The sequence below is a fragment of the Aedes albopictus genome, chromosome 2 (assembly GCF_035046485.1).
Source record: "Aedes albopictus strain Foshan chromosome 2, AalbF5, whole genome shotgun sequence".
In the NCBI taxonomy this organism is placed as follows: domain Eukaryota; kingdom Metazoa; phylum Arthropoda; class Insecta; order Diptera; family Culicidae; genus Aedes; species Aedes albopictus.
In genome coordinates this window covers 182510601-182534956 of record NC_085137.1, presented here as the reverse complement: position 1 = coordinate 182534956, position 24356 = coordinate 182510601, and the positions used below count along the sequence as shown (strand labels likewise).

Genomic DNA, 24356 nt, shown 5'->3' with positions numbered 1-24356 from the left:
AAAATCCAGTGAGTGTAATTCTTTGCAGGTGAGTGTTCCCATCCTTGCCGACATCAACAATGTTGTATTTTCGTAAAATGGTTCGTAGAGCGCCTTTCCGAATTCTTATAAGAAAGTGTTATCCTTAAAGCCTAGTACTCACCTGGCAAGAAATGAGCTCAAGGAACAAAAGGCATTTTTGTTTGAGCAAAACTTTGGGTAACTTTAAACAACACAGTTGCGAGAAATGGCGAAAACAACAACAGGGTTACCCAAAGCTATTGAGCGATCCAAATTCCTGTGTGGTAGTGGTTTGTGTTCAGATATCCCGTGTTAATCTATCTGTAAGAACTTTGTAAACATCTTTTGTTCTCACGTATATGGATAAGCTTGCATTAGGTTTCGTGAGACATTTTTTGGACAACTCAATGCTCAAACCTCGGCTCAAGCAGCATCAAATTAAGAAAGGAATCATAATACTCACGCCTTTTAATTTATTTCAGAAACGGAGAATTGGTCTTCTCACCATACCAAAATTTAGCCCATTACTTCAATTCTAGTACTTCACCGATTGTGTCCTATTATGGCAAAAATCATTAAAATATGAAATTTTCAAGTATTTTTAGTTCCTTGAAGGCAATATTCAAGAATAATTAAAAAATAATTCGGCGAGTTATTTTTTCGGCGGGTTCATGGCTGGTGCCATTCGTTCATTTCAGTATCGGGAAAATGTTTACATTCGTTGTCATCCGCGTCCGGGACTGACAGCTCATTCGGACGGTTCGGACGCGTAAACTTCGAAAAAGTTGAACCTCGGTGATAATTTTTACGATAATTCGCGTATTTTGTGCAATTTTGTGAACATTTGGTGTACCAGTGGTGCTCAATTGTCGGTCGATATCAGTGGATCTGCTGTTGCAGCTTGGACATTGTGATTTCGGCCGTTTTACGGATTTATTCTATACGGACTCTCGGGTGTTTGGTTTGTTTACGGTTTTCGCGTCTCTGCCGAGATCGATTTCGCGTTTAGTGTTTTTTTTTCGTTTCGGTCGTTTGTCCGCGGTTTTCGTCTCGTATCGGAAGTTTGAATTAAACTTAAAAGATGCCGCCTCGCAAAAAGGTAATTCCAACTGTTTCACCGGATGTACAGGGTCGATAGTACTTACCGCATTGTGTTAACTTTCCAGTCAACAAGTAGCACGGAATCCAGTACCGCCAGCTCATCGGATTCGAGTTCCAGCGATAGCAGTTCCAGTGGAAGCGATTCCGGGAGTTCCAGCAGCGAGAGTGATTCCTCTAGCTCTCAGGAACCAACCACCACTCGGATGACCGCGAGTAACACTAATGGTATAAAACGATGAAACTAACTGGGTCGGAGAAGAATTTTAACATTTCTCGTTTATTTTTAGTTCCGAAAGCGAACGAAAAAGTTGTTCGTCGTAGAAGCTCGGAAACGGCGACATCGGCAGCTAAGCAACACGTTGCAGCAGTAGCGACAGCCGTGGGAAAGGAAGTCGAAAAAGCCGTTCCCCAGAAGCAGGCGAATCCAGCGAAGCAGCAAAAACTTTCCAAAAGTTCCGTTTCCTCGAGTGACGATGATCTTGCGGCGGATAGCAAGGCAACCATTCCGCCTCCGATCGTGCAAAAGAAGGTGCAACAAGCGGAAGCAGCTAAAAAGCGAGCCCAAGAGAAGCAAGCCGGTGGCTCCCATGGGAACGCTCCGACCGCAATTGTTCCCCCGATTACCGGCGGAAAGGTTCCTCCCTCGGTGATCAAGCAACAGCAACAAGCCCAACAGCATGCCCAGCAACATAAAACGGCTCCCATGACCAAGGCTGCGGCCAAAGCGACCATCTTGGCAAAGGATGCCGTCGTCAAAGGCAATCCGGCCCCGGTTGCGAAGAAAGGTCCAAGCCCGGCACTTTCGGCTCCCGCTACGAAGGCCAAGAAGAAGAGCATTTTTTCGCCGGTTAATTCATCCGAGTCGGACGATGATAATAAGGAAAAACATGAACAGAAGGATCGTCGCACGTCCAGTTCTAGTTCGGTGGGAGTTGCGGGAGCCGGGGCTGCAGGTAAGAGCTTGTTTTTGCTTTGAATATTGGTAGTAACTTCTTCGAATTCAATGAACCTTTTTTTCTATGAGATTTCGTTATTTAACCTATTTGATAGGGTAAATTTTAATTCATAGTTGTTGCAGTAATCTCTTCAAAAAATCATATGAAAGATTGATTTACCACTTTCAAGGAATCTTTTTGCGAATTTTAACGATTTTTTGTAGGATTCTTTCAGAAGTTCTCCAATAATACTTTAAGACATTCCTGCATGGTTATCATCAAGTATTTCTTCAATTATACCATCAGTGGATCTGCCTGAAATTTTTTTCTTGCTTTCAGGGATTCCTAAAGCCTTGAAACTATCACTGCTGCACTAAGGGCCAGAATCGCAATCTAGCGGAACAAAATTAATTACTCCAAAACTAAGCATTTCCGGCACATGGTGTCTTCGACAAAGTTGCTTGACATCAGCAGGGGCATCTATTGCTAGGAACGTAGTAGTTCGAAAATCGTCCGTATAGGTGGCGCCACCATCTAGCTTCTTTGTTTTACGTCCTAGAGACTTGGCGTCTTCGGCAAAGTTGTTCATTTTGACAAAATAAACAACTCTTTCTCAGATGTCAAAATTTCACAGCCTACTGTTTTCGAGTTATTTAAAAAATAATAAACAATCAATGAAAAAACAGTTTTTTAAGGTTATTTTGGCATTTTTACTAGAAACCATGTGGGTTTAAATTTTTTTCCTAATGCAAATGTGTCAAACCAAACACATTATGGGGAAATATATTCAATATTATCATTAAAAATTCAAAATAAAAATACAAATTCGACAAAATAGTGTGAATTTCAAGCCTTAATATCTCACAAAGCGCAAAAAATCGCAACTTCAAATTTTCAGCAAATACGAAGCAATATTAGGTATTTTTGAGATAATAGCTTTTTAGTAACACCATAAATATAAGTAGTGTCAGCGTGTAACTTTTTACTGTTACACGTTAGAGTGTTTATGTCTTCGAGCAAGTTGTTCATTTTGACTAAATAAACAACTATTTCTTAGACGTCAAAATTTCATAGCCTACTGTTTTCGAATTATTGTATATAAACTAGATTTTATTGATAAAAATTGTCAATAAAACACATTTTGATGCAATAGTATGAACTATTTATTTATTGTTTTTGCTGTTACGAAACTGACATTTTCATGACCTACTTCGTGTAGCTCCCGTTTCACAATCTCTAGAGATTGATCAACGTCCTTTCCATCCAGGAACAAATCCACGAGCTCTCGGCAAGATATTTCGCTCTCTAATATTTAAAATGATTGACAAAATAGGTTAAGCTTGAAACATTTTGAAAATAACAAGCAAAAAATTAAAAGATACCTTGAGCCATGCTGACAATAGTAAACTGACATTTTCATGACCTACTATGTATCGTAAAAATTAAAACAATAAACAATAGTCCACACTATTGCATCAAAATGTGTTTTATTGACAATTTTTATCAATAAAATCTAGTTTATATACAATAATTCGAAAACAGTAGGCCGTGGAATTTTGACGTCTAAGAAATAGTTGTTTATTTAGCCAAAATGAACAACTTTCTCGAAGACATAAACACTCTAACGTGTAACAGTAAAAAGTTACACGCTGGCACTACTCATATTTATAGTGTTACTAAAAAGCTATTATCTCAAAAACACCAAAAAATACCTCTCCAAATTTTTGACAGTATGTTCACCTAGTATTGCTTCGTATTTGCTGAAAATTTGAAGTTGCGATTTTTTGCACTTTGTGAGATATTAAGGCTTGAAATTCACATTATTTTTTCGAATTTGTATTTTTATTTTGAATTTTTAATGATAATATTGAATATATTTGCATACAATGTGTTTGGTTTGACACATTTGCATTAGGAAAAAAATTTAAACCCACATGGTTTCTAGTAAAAATGCCAAAATAAGCTTAAAAAACTGTTTTTTCATTGATTGTTTATTATTTTTAAAATACCGTGAGGTCGCCATTCACCGCTCATTTAACGGCATTTTCGTAATATATATGACATTAAAAATCGATGTTTGTGAATATTGCATTTTAATTTACGTTAACAACTCAACTATTATGTGGTTATTCAGTATTGTTCCGATTTTATCACGCCCCTGTTCAAAGTTGCTTATAAATATTCTACAAAATGTATACGTATTTTCCATATTTTTAACGTCGCAAAACGCGCCTTCAACATTCATCTTGAAGAAGATGGGAAACACTTGCTCTCAAATGAAACAGAAAATTAATGAAACATTATGGACTGACATGCGGAGGGCGTGATAAAATCGGAACATTACTGTTATAGAAAAAATATAACACGATTGTAAAATATGTTTACAACCGAAAAAATAAAAATTCAAATGTGTTATCTCTTGGCTCCTATTACCGCTCATGCATCCATTCACCGCTCATAATGGATCCATTCACCGCTCACTCGATTATTTTTTCATGGAATCACAGAAACTAGGGTATTTTAGCCAATAGTGGACCCCTTACCTATAGTGGACTCCCTTATATTTTTCCTAATTTTCCTGTTTAAATCTGTTTTTACCGGTGAACTTCCACCGGGAGACGATGGATCATGTTCCTAGCCAGTAGTTACAAGTGGTGGAGCTACGCTGGAAAGCAATAATTTGATTTTTTGAACAAATTTGTAAATGTAAACAAATCTGGGGGACCACTATTGGTTAAATCCAAGGGGGTCCACTATTGTCTCCGTTTTAACATGGTAAGAGAATACGATTTATCCTATAGTGGATCCCAACAATCCTATAGTGGACCCCGGGGGACCACTATAGGATAATTTGAGTCAGATTTGAAACGATTATTTTATGAGAAATATAGGGTGGTTTGGTAAGGTTTTTGTGTGCAATGTGCAGGAAAGACATAGAACTTGCTGTGCAAACGTTGACAGGGGCAATTTAATTGGAATATCATACTGTTTTAACGATCAGAGCAATTTTCAGCTACTAAGGGGTCCACTATTGGTTAAAATACCCTATGCATTTATAAAAACAAAATAACTTTTATTTACCAAAGTATTGATGATTCATGACGTTCAGTTCATCCTGTTTTGTCAAAATGGAATCTTTAATGGGTTTTACCTGTTGGATGTTTTTTTCCACGGTTTGCCCTGAGCAGTTCCCATGTTGTCCTGAAGCGCAGTGTGAGAAATATGTTTTGAGAACGTGATTTCAGGTACACCCATAGAAAAGCTTGGTAAAACGAAAGTTTTTTAATGTGGCAGCATGTTACATTCACTTTTGTTACGATACTTTACTAACATTTGATAATTTTTGTATGATTGACCCAAAATGAGCGGTGAATGGGGCATGAGTGGTGAATGGCGACCTCACGGTAACTCGAAAACAGTAGGCTGTGAAATTTTGACATCTGAGAAAGAGTTGTTTATTTTGTCAAAATGAACAACTTTGCCGAAGACGCCAAGTCTCTAGGACGTAAAACAAAGAAGTTAGATGGTGGCGCCACCTATGCGGACGATTTGCGAACTACTACGTTCCTAGCAATAGATGCCCCTGCTGATGTCAAGCAACTTTGTCGAAGACACCATGTGCCGGAAATGCTTAGTTTTGGAGTAATTAATTTTGTTCCGCTAGATTGCGATTCTGGCCCTTAGTGCACTGGAGTTATTCTTGAAGAAAATTCCTGAAGGGAATGCCTGTAGAAATTCTTGATGAGTTTCCTGGAGGTATTTCCGGAAAACTGAAATAATGTTTTTTTTTTAAATATCAGAATTTATTCAAAAAGATATTTCTGATGCATTTTCTTGAGAAATGCCGGGAGGAATTCCTGGGAGAATTCCTAAAGGATTTCCTGGAGAAATGTCTGAAAGCACTTTTAGCATGTAATTACTCATATGTTTAAAGAAAGTCACAGTGTCACAGAAAGTCAGCGCTGCCGTAACTCTTTTGTTGCATGTGTTTTGCTTGGAAGAATCCTTGGAGGACTAATCGTCTCGCTTATTGTAAGTTCCTAATGGAATTCCTGAGTAAATTTCTGAAGAAACTGCTGGAAGGATTCCTGAAAGAATCCCTAGATAATTTCCTGGTTCCTGTTTAAATTAACTTCCCTGAAGGAATTCCTCCAGAAATTCTTGAAGTAATTAAAAAAATCATCAGGTAATCGTGGAGAAATTCTTGGATAGATAATTGTAGGATTTCTGAAGGAACCCCTGAATAAATGTGAGAGGAATTTCTGAAGAAATCATTTGGAAAATTCCTAAATCAGTTTCTGGAACACTTCCTGGATAAATACCCAAAGAAGCACCTGGAAAAATTACTGGAGTTATTGCTGGAGAAATCTCCGGAGGAATTCTGAGAGGAATTTCTGGAGAAATTTCTGAAAAAATCTGAAGAAATCATTTGGAGAATACCTAAGTCAATTCCTGGAACACTTCCTGGATAAATACCTGGAGAAACACCTGGAAGAATTACTGGAGGTATTCCCGGAGAAAACTCCAGAGGAATTCTGGGAGGAATTCCTGGAGAAATTTCTGGAAAAATTTCTTGAGAAATTCTAGGAGGATTTCCTGAAAGATTCCTTGTAGGAATTTCCGAAGGATTTCCAGGAGGAATCTTTGAAGGATTTCCTGGACGTATCTCTGGAAAAATTCCTGGAGAAATTCATGGAAAAATCCCTAAAGCAATTCCTTGAAGAATCTCTGAAGCAATGCCTGGAGGAATCTCTGTAAAAATCCTGGAAGTATTCTTGGAGAATTTCCTCTGAAGAAATCCCTAGAGGATTTGTTGCAGAAATTCCTGGAGGAATTACTGATATAATTTCTGAAGGGTGTCCAGGGGCAAGTCCTGGATCATTTCCTGGAGAAATTCCAGCATAAAATCGTGGAGGAATGCCTGCAGGAATTACTGGAGGTATTCCTGTGGGAATTGCTGGTGGAATCCCTGAAGGAATTTCTAGAGGAATTTTTGAAACAATAACTGGATAAATTTCTGGAGGACTAGAGGAACTCTGGGAGAAATTTCTGAAAACAGCCCTTGAGAAATTCCTGGGAGAATTTTTAGAGATATTTCTGGAGGACTTCATGGAGAAACCTTTGAAGGAATTTCTGAAGGAATCCTTGGGAGAATCCTTGGAGAAATTCGTGGAAAAATCCCTGGAAAAAATCCTGAAGAAGTTCCTTGAGGAACTCTTAGCAGAATTCCTGGTGGAATTTCTGGAGGAATCCCTGCAGCAATCTCTAGAAAACTTCCAGAAGATATTCCTAGAGAAAATCCTGGAAGAATTTCTGAAAGAATCCCTGAAGTATTTCCTGGAGAAATTTATATATAAATTGCTTTACAGAAATTATGAAGGAATTCCTAGATTAATTTCTATTGAAATTCCTGGAGCAATAACTGAAGAAATTCCTGGGGTAATTTCTGCAGGAAATTTCTCGAGGAGACCCTGTTGAAATTCCTGGAAGAATGCCTGCATGAATTCCTGGAGGAATCCTAGGATGAATTCCTGAAGCAATCCCAGGAGAAACTCCAGGAAGAACTCCTGGGCAATTCCTGGAAGAATTCCTTGAACAGTCCCTGAAGCAATTCTTGGAGGAATATCTGGAGGAGTTCCTGGAGGAGTCGCTGAAAGAATTCCTGGATAAATCTCTGCAAGAATCTAAAGAGGAATCCCTGGAAAAACGCCTTGAACAATACTGCATGGCAAGCATCATTAGCTACAAAACTTTGTAAAAAGTCATAGCCAGTGAATCAAAATTCAACCATCGCGCAACAATAATGACAATGTCGCAACCTGTATTTGTTGCGACAAACAAACCCATGCGACATAAGTTTGTCCCAACTTGAAAATAATGGGATTAACATCGTACACCACGAGTTTAGAGATTTTTAAGCCTTGCATTGCGATTTTCGAACGATAATTTCGAGTCGGTAAACACTGCAACTCTGGTGAAGCTCTATCATCAAACAGTTTCGACTTTGGGTTAGCAATAATTGATTATTCACGACTTGAAAAGTACGCAACAAATTCAGTTTCCGTTTTGTCTGCAACAAAAAATTTCGAGATCATGTCATTATCTGTTACCAGTAGGGATAAAGAGTAATCGTCGCACCTTCTTTGTTGCTTGTTTGGTGCCTCTTTTGTCTGACAATTCTCTTCACTGGTCATAGCTGAACTCTTTTTGAAATTACTAACTCTTTTTAGAGCTCACCTAAAATTGTCTGCATGATTTCCTTCAACATTTTTATCAGTAGAATACAGTGGAAACCCTTCCTAAATGTTTTTGAAAATTTCTACATAATGTTTTCTATGACTAATTGAAGTTCTTTCAGCAATTAATCATCTAGTTGGCCAATGCTTATTAGCAATCTCATATATCACACACTGCATAGACATCTCAGCGTAATAATCCTATAGAAACGTCAATTGACGTTTTGCCAGAAAGTTCCATGGAAGAATTCTCGAAGGTATTCTCGTAATAGCCTTAAAACTATCACTGGAGGAAGCCCTAGAGTAGAGATATCCCTGCAAACATTCCTGAAGGGAAACCCTGGAGAAATTCTTGAAGAATTTCCTCGAGGCTTTCCTGGAAAACTATCAAATAATGGTATTCTTGGTAAACTCCTGAAATTTACCTTTATTCTGGACGAATCGCTGGAATGTATTCAAAAAGAAATGTCTGGAGGAATTGAAGAAGCTATTCCCAAGCGCATCTAGCATGTAAGTACTACTTATTTGTTTAAAGTAAGTGACAGGGACTTCTGCGCAACCAAAACCTGCGCTGTCGTGATTCTTCTTCTTCTTCTTCTTCTCTATGACTCTACGTCCCCACTGGGACTGGGCCTGCCTCGCTTCAACTTAGTGTTCCTTGAGCATTTCCACAGTTATTAATTGAAGGGCTTTCTTTGCCTGCCATTGCATGAATTTGTATACTGTTAGGCAAGTACAATGATACACTATGCCCAGAGAGTCGAGAAAATTTCACCGACTGGAACGAGAATCGAACCCGCTGTCTCCGGATTGGCGACCCATAGCCTTAACCACTAGGCTAACTGGAGACCCCAGTGACTTTCCTGTGACATGTGTGTTGCTTGGAAGAATTCCTGGAGGACTTATTGTAAGTATCCATGATGGAATCCCTGAGCAAACTCCCGAAGAATCCTGGAAAGATTTCTGAAGGGATCCTAAGATAATTTTTAAGCAACTTCTTTTAGAAATTCCAAGAGAAATTTCTGAAGAAATTCCTACATAAAACTAGGAAGCAGATCCCTGGTGGAATTCCTGAAGGAATCTAGGGATAAATTCTAAATCAGCCGTTGAAGAAAACCCTTGAAGCATTCCCGGGGGAATTTCTACAGCAATCCCTTGACAAATTTTTTGGAAGAATCTCTGATGGACTTTTTCAACTCCTATACAGGAATCTCTAAAGGAATTCTTAAAAAAAATAATGAATAACTTCTTGAAGTATACCTTGGATAAATAAATTCTTGTAGAGATTTCGAGAGGAATTTCTGAAGAAATTACTAGAGGAATTCCTGGATAAGTCCCTGGTGGAAATCCTGGATGAATCCCTGTTGGAATTCCCGTAAGAATTTCTGTAGAAATGCCTGGAGGAATCCCTGAAGGAATTCATGGCGGAATACCAGGATGAATACCTTGAGGAATCCCTATAGCTGTTCTGAGGGATTCCTTCAGGAATTTCTGAAGGAATACCTGAAGGAATCCCTAGAGAAGTTCCTGGAAGAATTCCTGGAGGAATCCCTGGAACGATCCCTGGAGTAATCCTTAGAGAAATTCTGGGAGAGATCCCTGGATATCAAGGTTGCGACCATTCATTTGCAAAGATTTACATTCATTTGCTATTATCTCAGTTCAGAAGCATGCCATCGAAAAACAATGTATGGATGAATTTAACCTTGTAGTTTTATCTGAAAGTTTGCCGGATAACATTGGGGTCGCACACGCATACCAAAGTCGTGAGCAAGCTGTGAAGGCAACTTTCCACAGCGTGAATGTAATTTACATTCACCGCGTGGAGAGTTGCCTTCACAGCTCGCTCACGACTTTGGTATACGTTTGCGACTCTAATGTTATTCGGCAAACTTTCAAATAAAACTACAAGGTTAAATTCATCCATACATAGTTTTTCGATAGCATGCTTCTGAACTGAGATAATAGCAAATGAATGTAAATCTTTGCAAATGAATGGTCGCAACCTTGCTGGATATATTTTTTTTAAAGAAATCCTTTATGACATTCCTGAAGAAATTCCTAAAGAAATTTCCAGGGAGAAATTCCTGGAAGAATCATTGGAGGAATTTCTGGAAGAATTTCTAGGGCATTTCTTGAGATTTCTGAAGAAAACTCCTGAGGAATTTCTGTAGAAATTTCTGGAGAAATATCTGGAAGAATCTATGGAGGATTTTTTGGAGAAATCCCTGGGGGAATTTCCGAAGCATCTTCTGCAGGAATCTTTGGAGGAACTTCTTGACAAATTCCTGGAGAAATCCCTAGAGAAATTCTAGAAATAATTTCTGAATTCTGAATTCAAGAATTCCAGGAATACCTGGAGGAATCCCTGGATGAATTCCTGAAGGAATCCCCAAAGGAATTTTGGAAGAATCCTTGGAAAAAATGCTGGAGAAATCCCTTGAGAAATTCCTGGAGGAATTCCTAGAGGAATCTTTGGAGGAATTTCTGAAAGAATTCCTAGAGAAATTTGAAGGAATTCCTGGAAGATTCACTAAATCAATCCTTGGAGAAATCTATGGAAGAATCCATGGAGGAATGCCTAGATAAATTCCTAAAGGATTCTTCGGAGGAATTGCTAGGGGAATTTCTGTAGGAATTCCTGGTGCAATTCCTGCAGGAATTCTTGTAGCAATTCCTACAGAAATCTCTAGAGGAATTCCTGGGGGAATGCCTGAAGGAATTTTTGGAGAAATTCAGGGTGTCTACTACCTGGAAAAACCTGGAAAACCTGGAATTATCAGGGAATTTTACTCGACCTGGAAAAATCCTGGAATTCTCAGGGAATTCTGGTGACCATCAGGGAATTTCTGTGTTTATCATTTTAATACAAATTTTCAGTTAGAAATGCCGCAAAGCGAATAAAAATTTCGGCTGCGCCGCTATTAACTACCCGTTCGTTAAATATTATTTATCAGATGTAATGAATATCTGACGTTGAAACTAACTTGTACTTTCTTCACAGCAATCTTCTATTTTATGGTTTACCTATTTCGGAAAACTTAGTCGACATGCTTTTATTGTTAGAATTTTTAATTCTCAAATCTTTCAATGTATTGCAGCGTTAAATATTGGCTTAGTAACTTAAATTGTTTAAGCCTTTTTTTTTCTTTATTTCCATGTTATTGAGGTTTGCCTAACAAATTCGCATTCGCCTGTAGATGTTGGAAAATATCTGAAGGAACTTAAAGATACATTTTGAGCGTAGTTCCTGAAACGCCTGCAGAATATTATTGATCAATTGGAACTTCTGGCGGGTTTGATGTTAACTAATGTTAATGTTAACTAGATGACTTCTGGAAGAATTTTTAAATATTTTTCTAACCATTTCTGAAACGTTTTTAGAACAACTCATAAATGATTTTTAACAGTGTATGAAAGAATGTTCAACTCTCTCTTTCCCATAGTTGCTTCTGAGCTCCACATATTTTAACGAACTCGAGAGAAACTATATTCGATGGACAATAGTTAGTATATTCCAATTGCCAATTACTTGTTTCAAGAGTGAAACTATTAACAATCAATACCGTAAACCGGGGTAAAATTGATCAGCGGGGTGAAATTGATCATTTAGGTACTACATTGTAATTGCATACCAGGAACTTCTAAACATCGCAATGATTTCAAACTTTTTACCTCATCTAGTTCATAGATGTCTAGAGATGAGTTTAGACTTTTATTTGTTTAGAAAAAAGTTAGTTTTGCCTTATTTTTTTAGGAATTTGCAATGTATTTCCAACTTAGCTGAAATTATTGCTTCTAAACAATCGATTGCCACTAAGACTTCCCGTATTTTTTGTTTAAACATTTTTGTGGAGCCTTGGTTTGAAAGTTATGAAGCTATTCTGAATATGAATAAGGTGAAAAAGTTCTTTTTTTGACGAAAAAGTCATTTATAGTAACAAAAATCACTTATTTCAAAGGAAATTGCCTACCATTAGGCGTTAAGGGGGAAATTTCAAAATTCAATTTTACATTTTAAGTGTCAAGTTCACTAGTTGTAAGAGTTTTGACGCGTTATTCGGGTTTAGAAGAGCAAAATTAAGTGGATAAGGATTTTTATCTTTTTAACCGATGCTTAATTGTATACTGATCAATTTCGCCCCAAAGTGGTATCCTCAATTTTTTGATTTTTGAATTAATTTAACTAAAAGTTTTAACTTGTTGAACAAAATTCTGTCACATGGTTTCATGGAGATCCACTGGGTACTGATTTTACAGAAATTCTTTTGGCCATTTTTGAATTGTCACCAATGTTATCCGCAAAAGTTGTTTTAAAGTGATCAATTTGACCCCGGATTACGGTACTATTGAATTATTTTTTCTATTAATTTTGAAAGTAGCCCATCTGTAACAATGTGTGTTCGTATACTTTCTGGTAAAACGATTTTATGAAGTAAAGTAATTGCTCAAATTTGTTGTGGAGAAAAGAATTTAAATATTCTGAAGGAATTAAGAAATTCCTCTAGTTGAATTTATGTGGATATTTTTTAAATTTTCAAGTGTAACTGGCAGTATTATTTGTCAATTCTTAAGTCAATTCTTTTGAAACTCTGAAAGGATTTTCTGACTGAAATCCAATAAACATATCTAACATTGTTTCTAGCAATTTATATAAAAAAAGGAATCGCTGGAGAGAAGAATCTAGCGAAATTTCTAAAAAATACATACTTGAGCGATTCTTTTGCAAAATCAATGAAGGTCTTCGTGCGCAATAACTGAAGCTATGCGTGAAGGGTTTCTTTGAGAATTTGTTTAAAAGCGTTAGCTGCCATTTTTAAAATGTCCGACAATATTTAAGAAAGTTTGCACAGGAACTACTCGAAAGATTTTCTGCTGGAACTGCCAAGCTTACCTTATATAAAATTATAGTGTAGTTTCTTGTTGTTTTCTTTGCAAAATTCCTTCATAAATTCATGAACAAAATTTTAAACAAATTATGCAGAAAATTCTCCTAAAGTATCTCCAAGATTGTATTAAGAATTCCATCAGAAATTCCATCATCTCGTGCTTCCGTCCTAAATACTGGTGGTACTCCTTAAATGTCATTACAGTTGGAACTAGAAATTTCCCAAAAAGTTGCGTTTCCACGAATTTCTAGAAATCTGAAAACATGTTTAGTTTAGTCGATTTGGTTAACCTGGAATTATTTTCAAAAAACCGGGAAAAATCCTGGAAATATCAGGGAATTTCATTTTAATAATTGAGTAGACACCCTGAAATTCTCAGAGGAATCCTTATAGGAGTCTCTGAAGGAATCCTAGGTGAAATCCTTGGATTTTCTGGGAATTGATTCCGGAAAAAATGTTACAGAGTTCTTGTAATTTCACTGATTTTTGAAAAATCATGGCCAATTCTTTCAAATAGTATACTTTATTGTTCTAGGCGGCCAAGCATCTCAGCCCAACAAAGAGCAACCAGCTTCTGGATCTCAATCGTTGGGCGGTGGAACAACCGCCCAACAGCAACGAGGCCGTGGCCGCCCACGCAAGACTCCAGCGGCTGCTCCAACAACCGGTCCCGTAACGAAACCAGTCGCCCAAGTCAAACCGCAAGTTTCAGCAGTCGCTGCCGCCTCAAAGATGACTGCCACAACGGCTGCAATCGCGAAGCACTCGCAGTCACAAAAACCAGAAGAAGACATTTCTTCGGCCACCACATCCTCAACGGAATCCACAACATCCGGCTCGTCCGATTCGGATTCGGACTCATCGGAGGATTCGACACCGTCGGCTTCGGCTGCCCAGCAGCTAAAGAAGAGCAACAGTGGCGTTAAGCGCCCCTTGGAACGCACTCCACAAAAGTCCGAAGTCAAGGAAGGTGCCACGGATTCCGAGGGCGAGAAAGGAGATCCGAACAAGCAAACTCGCAAGCTAACTAGATCGTCCAGCACTCGGAAGTCGAAGCACCTTATCGGAAAGAATGCTTCAGAGACGGACTCGGATGCAGACAGCGTTAAAAGATCGGCTTCCAAAAGTCCCGTTAAGAAAGCACCAATCGTTGCCACTAAGGGCAAAGCTAAGAACAGTAGTAAGAAAAAGGACGCCGTCGTCAAGGAGTTGCTCGTTGAGGAACCGGAACCGGAACCAGTGGAAAATCGCTGTCCGCTGTTGCATTGCGACTCGACTGGTCATTTGGGCGGTCAGTTCGAGCGTCATTTCACCCTGGAAGCTTGCCCCATGTTCCATAACATGTCGGCTCAACAGACTTCAGATTTTCTCCAGGAACGGAAACGCCGAGAGGAGGACCGAAAGAAGGCCGTTCCGGTATATGAGAACTCCAAGAAGGTCCAAACCCCGGAGCAGAAAATCTACATGCAAAAGATTCGCGACATGCGTGCTAAGTTCAAACCTAATCCTCCACCGGTGGAAAAACCTCGACCCATGTCCGAGCGGCTAGAGAACGAGATCGATCTGGAGCCTCGGTTGGACGGAATCGTTCCCGATTACGATCTGCAGCTGTTCCGCGAGGCTCAAGCAGCAGCCAGTGAGAGTTTTGAGAATGAAGTGCGGGAAATGGTTACCGGTAAGGGCACCCGATACATCTCGATGGGACGGAATTGCATGCAAGTGTGGTATCAGAGTCCCTACCCGGACGATGTGGCCCGGCTGCCAAAGCTATATTTGTGTGAGTTTTGCTTGCGATACCAGAAATCGGAGGTGGGCATGAAGCGGCATGCTGCCAAGTGCGTTTGGAGACATCCGCCTGGTGATGAGGTGAGTTGATTTGCTCGGAAAATGTACGCAAATTGATACTAATTTCCACAAATTTTGCTTCCCCAGATTTACCGCAAAGGCAAGCTCGGTGTCTGGCAGGTCGATGGTAAACGGCACAAACAGTATTGCCAGCACTTGTGTTTGTTGGCCAAGTTTTTCTTGGATCACAAAACGCTGTACTACGATGTGGAACCGTTCCTGTTCTATGTGATGACACTGGCCGACAGCGACGGATGTCACACCGTGGGGTACTTCAGCAAGGTAAGTCAATTGTATATTCACCTTAATTTCAATCAGGCGATCATGGATGGAAAGGGTACATTTGAAAAAAAAAATCTCTATTAGTTTTCAGTTGTGTTTTCAACTCGCTTTTGTGATAAATAATTATTCCATCAAAAATCCCCGAAGAGTCCTTAAAGAAATCCCCGGAGGATTCCCGGAACGTTTCCAGGATGGAATCTCTGAAGGAATCCCTGAAAGAATCCAGTAGGAATCCCGGCAGAAATCCCTGAATGAATCCCGGGAGCAATCCAGCAAAAAAAACGTAAACGTCGTAAACGTGATATACAAATTATACATCCTTTCCACGCTGCAAATTATTTGCCGCAGCTTGAAAATGGGTCTAGCAATTGCAGGGTTGTTACAACAGCGCGGATTTCGCGAATTCCGCGGATTTCGCGATTTTCGCGGATTTGGCGCGGATTTACCCATGGAATTTGGCCCTCGCGCGGATTTGGCGCGAAAATGATTTTTGTAGTGTGTACAGCGAAATATTTGAATGATTGTCGGCACTTGAATTAGAAATTATGAAAAGTAAATATTTGTTTAACCCTCCTAAGATGTTAGAATTTTTGCACCACGATAGCGTAGTGTACGTTGAGCGTGCTTGACTGGGTCATGTTGAACTTACCATCCTACTAGTGAAGAATTTGGAGCAAGTTTTCGTTTTGGTGTACGGCAATCGTTTACGAATTTCATCAGCTCTTCAAAATATTTTTTTGAAGAAATTATGCAACGATTCTTCCAATTCCAATTCCATTGTGCATCTTTATTCAACTTTCGAGTTCTTGTTTCTAAAAAAAATCAAATTTGTTTCTAGCAATTCCTTCGAATTTCGACTGTTGGTTATGTTGGGAGGTATGGCGTTCAGTCTTTGGAGAAATAACTCAAAAATGGATTCTTAAGCTTTCATCCGACGTTTCGGTTGCTATATTGCGCCTTTTCTGGGAATTAACTATGCTCCGTTTTATCGTAAGTATGAGCCCACTGAATAGTCCACATTCGTCCCAGACGTAACGTATCGTCCGCCGCCGGCGGCGGTGTTGCTTTGAATGTAATATCCGAAAGATATCCGTTTATCGGAAGCCGAAAGGGTAATAGTAATCTGCCCGAGTTACTGGTACAATTTTGAAAGGCACCAGCTATATATTTTGAAGAGATTTCTAGATAAATCCCTAGATTATTTCAAAAAAAAATCTTTTGAAGGGTATCCTAGAGGAAACTGCTAGCAAAAACTGGCGAAAAACTCTGGGGGATCTCTGTCTGCATTCTTGGATATATTACTGCAGAAACTCTTGGATAAACTCCTAAAAAATCCAGGAAAACCCTGTAGGAAATTCAAAGGACTCCAGCAAGTAAATCTTGAAAATTGTCAACATTGTCCTTCTAGGATTTTTCCAGTGATTATCCATTTTAAGGGTCGTTTTCCTCTGGGCAGAGGCACAACCTTGTGATCAGCTTATTGCTGTCAGGTCTCGAGCGTTAAATGTATCTTTACTCTACAGAGAAAGATGCACACTCGTGGTGCCAAAAAGAACCGATACTTTTCATGATCAAACAAAGAAGCGTCACGGCTCTTTTTTGTTGTTTTTGATACACCGTCGATGGGGGTGACAATGGGTCTGGGGGGTGAGATTGGGTCAAAACGGAGAAACATTAAATTTGAAATAGCTCATCAACTATCGCTAATTTATATTGAAAACTTTATATTATTTCAAAGAGGAGATGTTTTTACACGTCATGATGCAGAATAAGATGTTTTGCAATAATCGTTTTTTGTTAAATTTGTGGCTTAACTTATATGATAAAACTACTAGTAAATCACTCTGAAGAAAATTCTCCTTCGTAATGTTTAACACAAGTACCTAACCATAAATTTTCTTATAAGTGGTTAGCTGTAGGTATTACCTGGTTGATGCAATGAAAAAAGCGGGCTGTCATGGCTCTTTTTATTTAAAAATTCAATATTTTCGACCCCATGTCTAAAAATTAAGAATGGGGGTGAGATTGGGTCAATTTTCAATCATTTGTAGTTTAGTAAGCAATTCATATAACGTGATACTTTCTTGCTAAACTATCATTACCACATAGGAGAGTATACATACCAAATAAGAAGTTATTCCGGCTTCACTTGCATTTGTTATTTAACAAACAATTTTTGAGTATCCTTTTTTGACCCATTCTCACCCCCAACGACGGTATTTGATTTCTATTTCCATAAAGAAGGAGGTTGTTACACAATTTATCCTACTATTTTTTTTTTAATTATTATTAACCAAGCTTCCAATATTGAAGACACAAGGTCAAGAATCACAAGAAGAGCTGTTTATGCTAGTTCCCTGAACATGATGCTTGATCGTCAAATTTGTTCATTTTGTGTGAAAATACGCAAAGGTAAATAATGTTGACAATTTAATTAACAACATATTCTTTTACAGCTCAATTCGCAAAATCAATCTCCCACCTTTCCTCATCCTTAAGGTCACGCAAAATTTTAAAGCCACATGGCTAAAGAGGTTGCAATACCTACTCCCAAATTCCACGGTGTATTATGAACGATGTGAATTGTTTTCTCAGGTTTTGCCAAGTATTCTCCTTGGAAAATTCCTCACTGAAGATTCATTCAAGAACTACTAAGACATTACTCAAAAAATGTTCGAAGTGATCTTATGAGATTTTTTCATGAGTATCCTTCTCAAATTCATACTGGTTTCAAAAAATTCTTAAAAAAAAATTGTTCGGGTTACTGTCTCCAAAAATATTCAGTAATACTTAAAGAAAGCCAAGAAAGTTCCATTCTGTTTATTTCAAAGATTTCTTTTTTTCAGTTTCTTATAAAAATTTCTTCAGTTTTTTTTTTAATATTTTCCCACGAATACACTACCTAGTTCTTGGGATGTTTCTCCTGAGATTTTGTCTAGAAAATTCTTTTCAAAAATCGCCCAATGGATCTTTAAGAAATGTTTTTGGAAAAAAAAATAACGAAAGTTTTGCCGAAACTCACTTTCAGAAAGCATGAGTTGCGTTGATTTACGAATCAAAAGTTTATTCTTCATCCAGCAGTCCATTCCAGTTTAATGGATTTAATGGATTTCTTCAATAACGTGAAGAAAGAAAAAAATACCTTCACGCTCTCGCGGATTTGGCGCGAATTTATTTCCAGTATCGCGCGGATTTGGCGCGGATTTTTTTCCTCCCTTCTCGTAACAACCCTGCAATTGCTAAAACCGAACCGACAGACAAGTCATATAAAAGTAAAATAGTAAAAGAAGTAACTAAAAGAATCTAGGGTGAAATTCCAACATAAAATTCAAGAAGAATCATTGAAGTTAGAGAATCTTTGAAGGAATCTTTGAAATAATCCAGGGGTAATCCCTGAAGGAATCTCGTAATGGATCTCGGAAGATCCCGGGAGAAATTTTTTAAAGAAACCGTGGGGAAAATACTTGCAAGAATATCTAAAAGAATGCCTACAAAAATCCTGAGAGTAATTCCTTAAGGGATCTCTGAAAGAAATCCATGAAGAAAGCCCAAGAGAAATCCCTGAAAGAATACTAGGAGAAAACCCAGAAAGAATTCTCAAGAAATTCATGATCGAATCCCGGCAGAAATCCCTGAAGGAATCCCAAAATGATGCTGAGAGTAATCCATGAAGAAAATCACAAAAGAAGTCCATAAGAATATCTCTCTGAATGAATCTTGGGAGAAATTTTTCAAGGTAACTTAGGAAAAATCAATGAAGAAATTCTGGGAGGAAATGTGTAACCGTTCGTCGAATAAGCACGAAAGAATCTAAACGCGGTGGCTTTTGCGCCACTCTCGCGGACGAGAGACCACCGGTTCATTTTGAAGTTTGCCCGACCGTTTGACGACTCTTATCCCAAGGGCTCCTTCGAACGGCCGCTATCTTGAACTGAAACCCAAAACGCACTAATTTATACACACAAAACAGACGAACTGAAACTATAACGGAAACTTACTCAAAAAAGACTAAAGAACTGAATGAACAACAATAATCGAACAATAAAAAGTGTTTGAAATGAATTTATTTAAATAAAAGGAACAAAAGAAATAAAGAAAACTAAACAACTGAATTCGTCCAAAGTATATTATTTTTTACAAATGCTCGTCAAGTGTGTGTGTGTGTGTGTTGTGTGTGTGTATGATCATGGCCATGAACTCAAAAACGTACCTGCGCAGGCTTTTTTGTCGTCGGTGCTTTGTGGCCAATCGTCGACGTTGCTCTCCTTTATGTTCGCCGGATTATAGGTGCGGAGGGGTGTCGGCGGTCCGGTACTCTGCCCGATCGTGCCTAAACTGCACGCAGGTAGGCCGGAAGTATCCCCTTGAGTCCGTTTAACTGCCAGGAACTGGCGGGCGAGGAGGAGCACCAGTAGAAATGGCATGAAGCCCAAAATAAAAAACGTCTTTGGACGCTGAGGTCCAAAGAAGAAACACAAATTAAAACAATATACACTAAACGAATTCACTTTTACAATTACCTTTGAAACAACAAATAAGCGCTCAGGGAACAGAGTGTCTGCCCCTGGCGACAAAATCCACAAATTCAAACTATCAAACGAAAAACAAAGAACATTAGAAACAAATTCACTTCAAAAACACCAATTTACTAAACTACAACTCTAAGAAACACTACACACCTTTAAAAATGACAAACTGGGAGAAAGAAACTCTAAGAAACACTACACACCTTTAAAAATGACAAACTGGGAGAAGGTCGCCGAAGCTCACTTCTGCTCTCCAGCCGACTTAACTATAAAGTGATGGAGTCAAGTCAATTTCTCTAGTCAAGTAAATTTCCTGCTATTGAAGCAGTCGTCTATTCAATTTACAAACTATTATATACAAGTGCGCCAAATTCAAATCGCTCATGGCCGTAAAAGTATTTTGCGCCATCGAAAGAGTCCTATAAGATACGTAACATGAATCGTCATTAGCTTAGCCCAGACACAAACCATATATGAAACGGATAATCTATGCTAAATGAAACGGTTCAAACTCTAAGGCAAATTCAACGAATCCAATTCCAATTAAGATTTTACTTAAAAAGATAAAAACGTCAAAAGCTACAAATTAAACTTAAATAATCATGAAAACTAATAATGAATTAAAAAAAAACAAATTTTTAAATCAAAATCGAAATATTCAAAAATATAACAATTTAATCTAACTGAATTCAAACTTTATTTTACTTAAACAGAATAAAAACGTCAAAACGTTACATCACACCACCCAGTTTTATGAAAATTTGATCAGAGAAACTGATCAAATTTTCATAACTCACGAAATACTAAAAAAAAACTGCACAGTTGAATCAAACTTAACGTAAAACACAAAACTTATGTCCAGTTCACATTGATAGTCATAGAGCAATTAACAACACGGAAAGACTCGAACACGACTACCACAAAGGGAATTCTCCATTGTCAAACAACTTACATAATCGTTACTCGTTGAACGATTACCACAATGGGAATTCCTCAATGTCAATAAACTTACATAGCCGTGATCTTAACGTAACGGAACTACAGTTAGTTGCATCATCAACACCCTCGTTGACACATTCGCAACTCCAACTGCTTAAACTCGGATCCTCAGAGTCCATCAGCTCATTGCGTCTGACCTCCTCCCTGATTCTCCTTAACGTAACGGAACTACAGCTGGTTGCATTATCAACACCCTTGTTGACACATTCGCAAACCAAACTGCTTAAACTCGGATCGTCAGAGTCCATCAGCCCATTGCGTCTGACCTCCTCCCTGACTCTCCTTAACGTAACGGAACTAAACCGCAGCTAATTGCACATCAAAACTCTGTTTGACTCATTTGCAATCGAACGCTGCATAAACGTAAGCAGAAATAAATTCTAAACATCAAACTTAATTTGACAAAACTCAGAATCTGCAAAAAATATTGAACAGCTCTATGTAAACATCCAATGGAAACTGACAGCATAAAATCTTGCATTCAAGTTCTACTACCATAACTGTAACGAAACGTACTGTCAACGCGAGTGACATTCACGCTGTCACTGACGCGAGACGAAACGGAACGGAAAAAGAAATGAAAACAAAAACAAAATTCCTTAAATTCGGGTCGGTGGTGATCGTCGCGGACGCGGAGTGCATCTAATAACGAAATGAACGAATAAACCGGGGGAGTATTCGATACTCATTATAATTGTATATGAATTAATTGCTTTTTGTTCAATTTTCAGTTATTCGTCGCGGGACTTCGTCGACAGGATCAAAAACGGTAAACAAAAGGTAAAGTACGAATGCATTATTATCAACATTCAACATGGCGGTTCTCTTCTGTCGTATTCGCTATGATAGAAGAAGGAAACATCGCTAACGGATAATGTTTATACTCTCGAAGCGATAATTGATTGGTTTTTATTGCGGTTGTTGTCCAGGAAATAAACCCTAGATTGTGTAAATTAACGATTTCTTTACGGAAAATCTAATTCGATAAATAAGAAAAACAAACTAGGTAACCACAGAAAAAAAAAAACTACCAACGTATTGATCTGTTCCACAACTTTTAATTTCCATTTCCTTTTTACAGATTATCCCTTGGATTACCCATGTATTTTCAACGGAACATTCACCTACGGCGGTACCGTTTGGAATGGAACGGGAAAGAAAGATGAAAACCGCGAAAGGAGGACGAAATGATGTCGGCTTTTAAAAACGCTAGAGATGTGCCTGGTTTCCCGGATATAGAAGATCCTCTAGCCAGCGCGGGAGTTTTCGACCGACGTATGCGAGTTCCGGAGCGCTCATGAGAAACCAGCCATCGTCCCTGTGTCTCGAAAATCGACCGAGTTTCACGAAAGCGAGTTTTTCCCGACGACGAGGATTTCTTCGGACGGTGACGACGGCCATCTACGCGTAGTACTAATTTAACGGGTGAGTCCTTCTTTTTATTCATTAATCTAGATTTTATAACTAACATAATATAAGATAAAATACTAAAATAGATACGTAAGCCTTTTCGCTAACAAAAAAACATTAAGCGATTACTATTTGGTTGACAAGCTAGAAGCTGTCTTCCAAACTCGTCAAAACAACACAACAAAAATGTATATACAAAATTTCATTGATCGAATTCAATGGTAATTTTGCTTAAAAAGAGAAAAACGTCGAAAACGCTTTTCTGTTAATATTGTTCTAAAAAAAATCTCAAATTCATCAAAAATATAGAAAACATAAAATCTAATTGCTTGAAGAAAAACTCTAAAAACAAAATTAATTCACACAAAGAACTGTAAAAAAACATAAAATTTCAACATTTGTCATAAAAAGGGTCAACTTACATGCATTTTATGCTAAAAGTGGAACTTTACGTCAAATTTGACTCAACTAAACGTAAATGAACTAAAAAAACTGAAAATTTACCTGAACTCAATCTAAAATACTGAAAAAATCAACGGAAACTATACAAAACTAAAAAAGAGAATAAAATCAAATTCATTTCAACTTAAAACCATAAACTACACTAAAAATCAACTTGAAAATCCAAATTCATCATACAAATACACAAATTCAACTAAACTTAAACAAAAAGGAAATTAAAGAAACAAAATTCAAAAAAAAAAAAAATTAAACAAGCAAAACTATTTCTGTTATAGTCAGAAATTTATAGTTTTTGACGTTGGGCGCCAATGTAACCGTTCGTCGAATAAGCACGAAAGAATCTAAACGCGGTGGCTTTTGCGCCACTCTCGCGGACGAGAGACCACCGGTTCATTTTGAAGTTTGCCCGACCGTTTGACGACTCTTATCCCAAGGGCTCCTTCGAACGGCCGCTATCTTGAACTGAAACCCAAAACGCACTAATTTATACACACAAAACAGACGAACTGAAACTATAACGGAAACTTACTCAAAAAAGACTAAAGAACTGAATGAACAACAATAATCGAACAATAAAAAGTGTTTGAAATGAATTTATTTAAATAAAAGGAACAAAAGAAATAAAGAAAACTAAACAACTGAATTCGTCCAAAGTATATTATTTTTTACAAATGCTCGTCAAGTGTGTGTGTGTGTGTGTTGTGTGTGTGTATGATCATGGCCATGAACTCAAAAACGTACCTGCGCAGGCTTTTTTGTCGTCGGTGCTTTGTGGCCAATCGTCGACGTTGCTCTCCTTTATGTTCGCCGGATTATAGGTGCGGAGGGGTGTCGGCGGTCCGGTACTCTGCCCGATCGTGCCTAAACTGCACGCAGGTAGGCCGGAAGTATCCCCTTGAGTCCGTTTAACTGCCAGGAACTGGCGGGCGAGGAGGAGCACCAGTAGAAATGGCATGAAGCCCAAAATAAAAAACGTCTTTGGACGCTGAGGTCCAAAGAAGAAACACAAATTAAAACAATATACACTAAACGAATTCACTTTTACAATTACCTTTGAAACAACAAATAAGCGCTCAGGGAAAGTATTTTGCGCCATCGAAAGAGTCCTATAAGATACGTAACATGAATCGTCATTAGCTTAGCCCAGACACAAACCATATATGAAACGGATAATCTATGCTAAATGAAACGGTTCAAACTCTAAGGCAAATTCAACGAATCCAATTCCAATTAAGATTTTACTTAAAAAGATAAAAACGTCAAAAGCTACAAATTAAACTTAAATAATCATGAAAACTAATAATGAATTAAAAAAAAAACAAATTTTTAAATCAAAATCGAAATATTCAAAAATATAACAATTTAATCTAACTGAATTCAAACTTTATTTTACTTAAACAGAATAAAAACGTCAAAACGTTACAAATGTTGAAGGAATCCCTCAAAGAATCCTGCGAAATATCAATGAAAGAATTCGGGGAAGAGTTCCTAAAAGAATTTTAGGAAGTATTCCTGGAGAAATCCTTTAGACCGTTCGCAATGCTGTTTTATTTTGTATGGCGAGTTTTAAAATTTTTAAAACTCGCCATACAAAATAAAACAGCATTGCGAACGGCCTTACAGAATTCAGGAAGCACCTCTGAAGGAATCCCAGAAGAAATCAATGAACAA

General features: G+C 38.0%; 1 protein-coding gene across 1 annotated transcript in view; it reads left to right on the top strand.

Moving 5' to 3' along the window:
• Positions 1–653: 653 nt before the first annotated feature.
• LOC109409271 (histone acetyltransferase KAT7) overlaps positions 654–24356 on the top strand; it is a 386484-nt gene continuing 362781 nt past the window's right edge. Inside the window, exons 1-5 of the mRNA XM_062850827.1 lie at positions 654–1099; positions 1167–1326; positions 1389–2054; positions 13697–15027; positions 15094–15288. Coding sequence (XP_062706811.1) covers positions 1082–1099; positions 1167–1326; positions 1389–2054; positions 13697–15027; positions 15094–15288 — 2370 coding nt within the window. The 5' untranslated portion in view covers positions 654–1081. The remainder of the gene's footprint in view (positions 1100–1166; positions 1327–1388; positions 2055–13696; positions 15028–15093; positions 15289–24356) is intronic.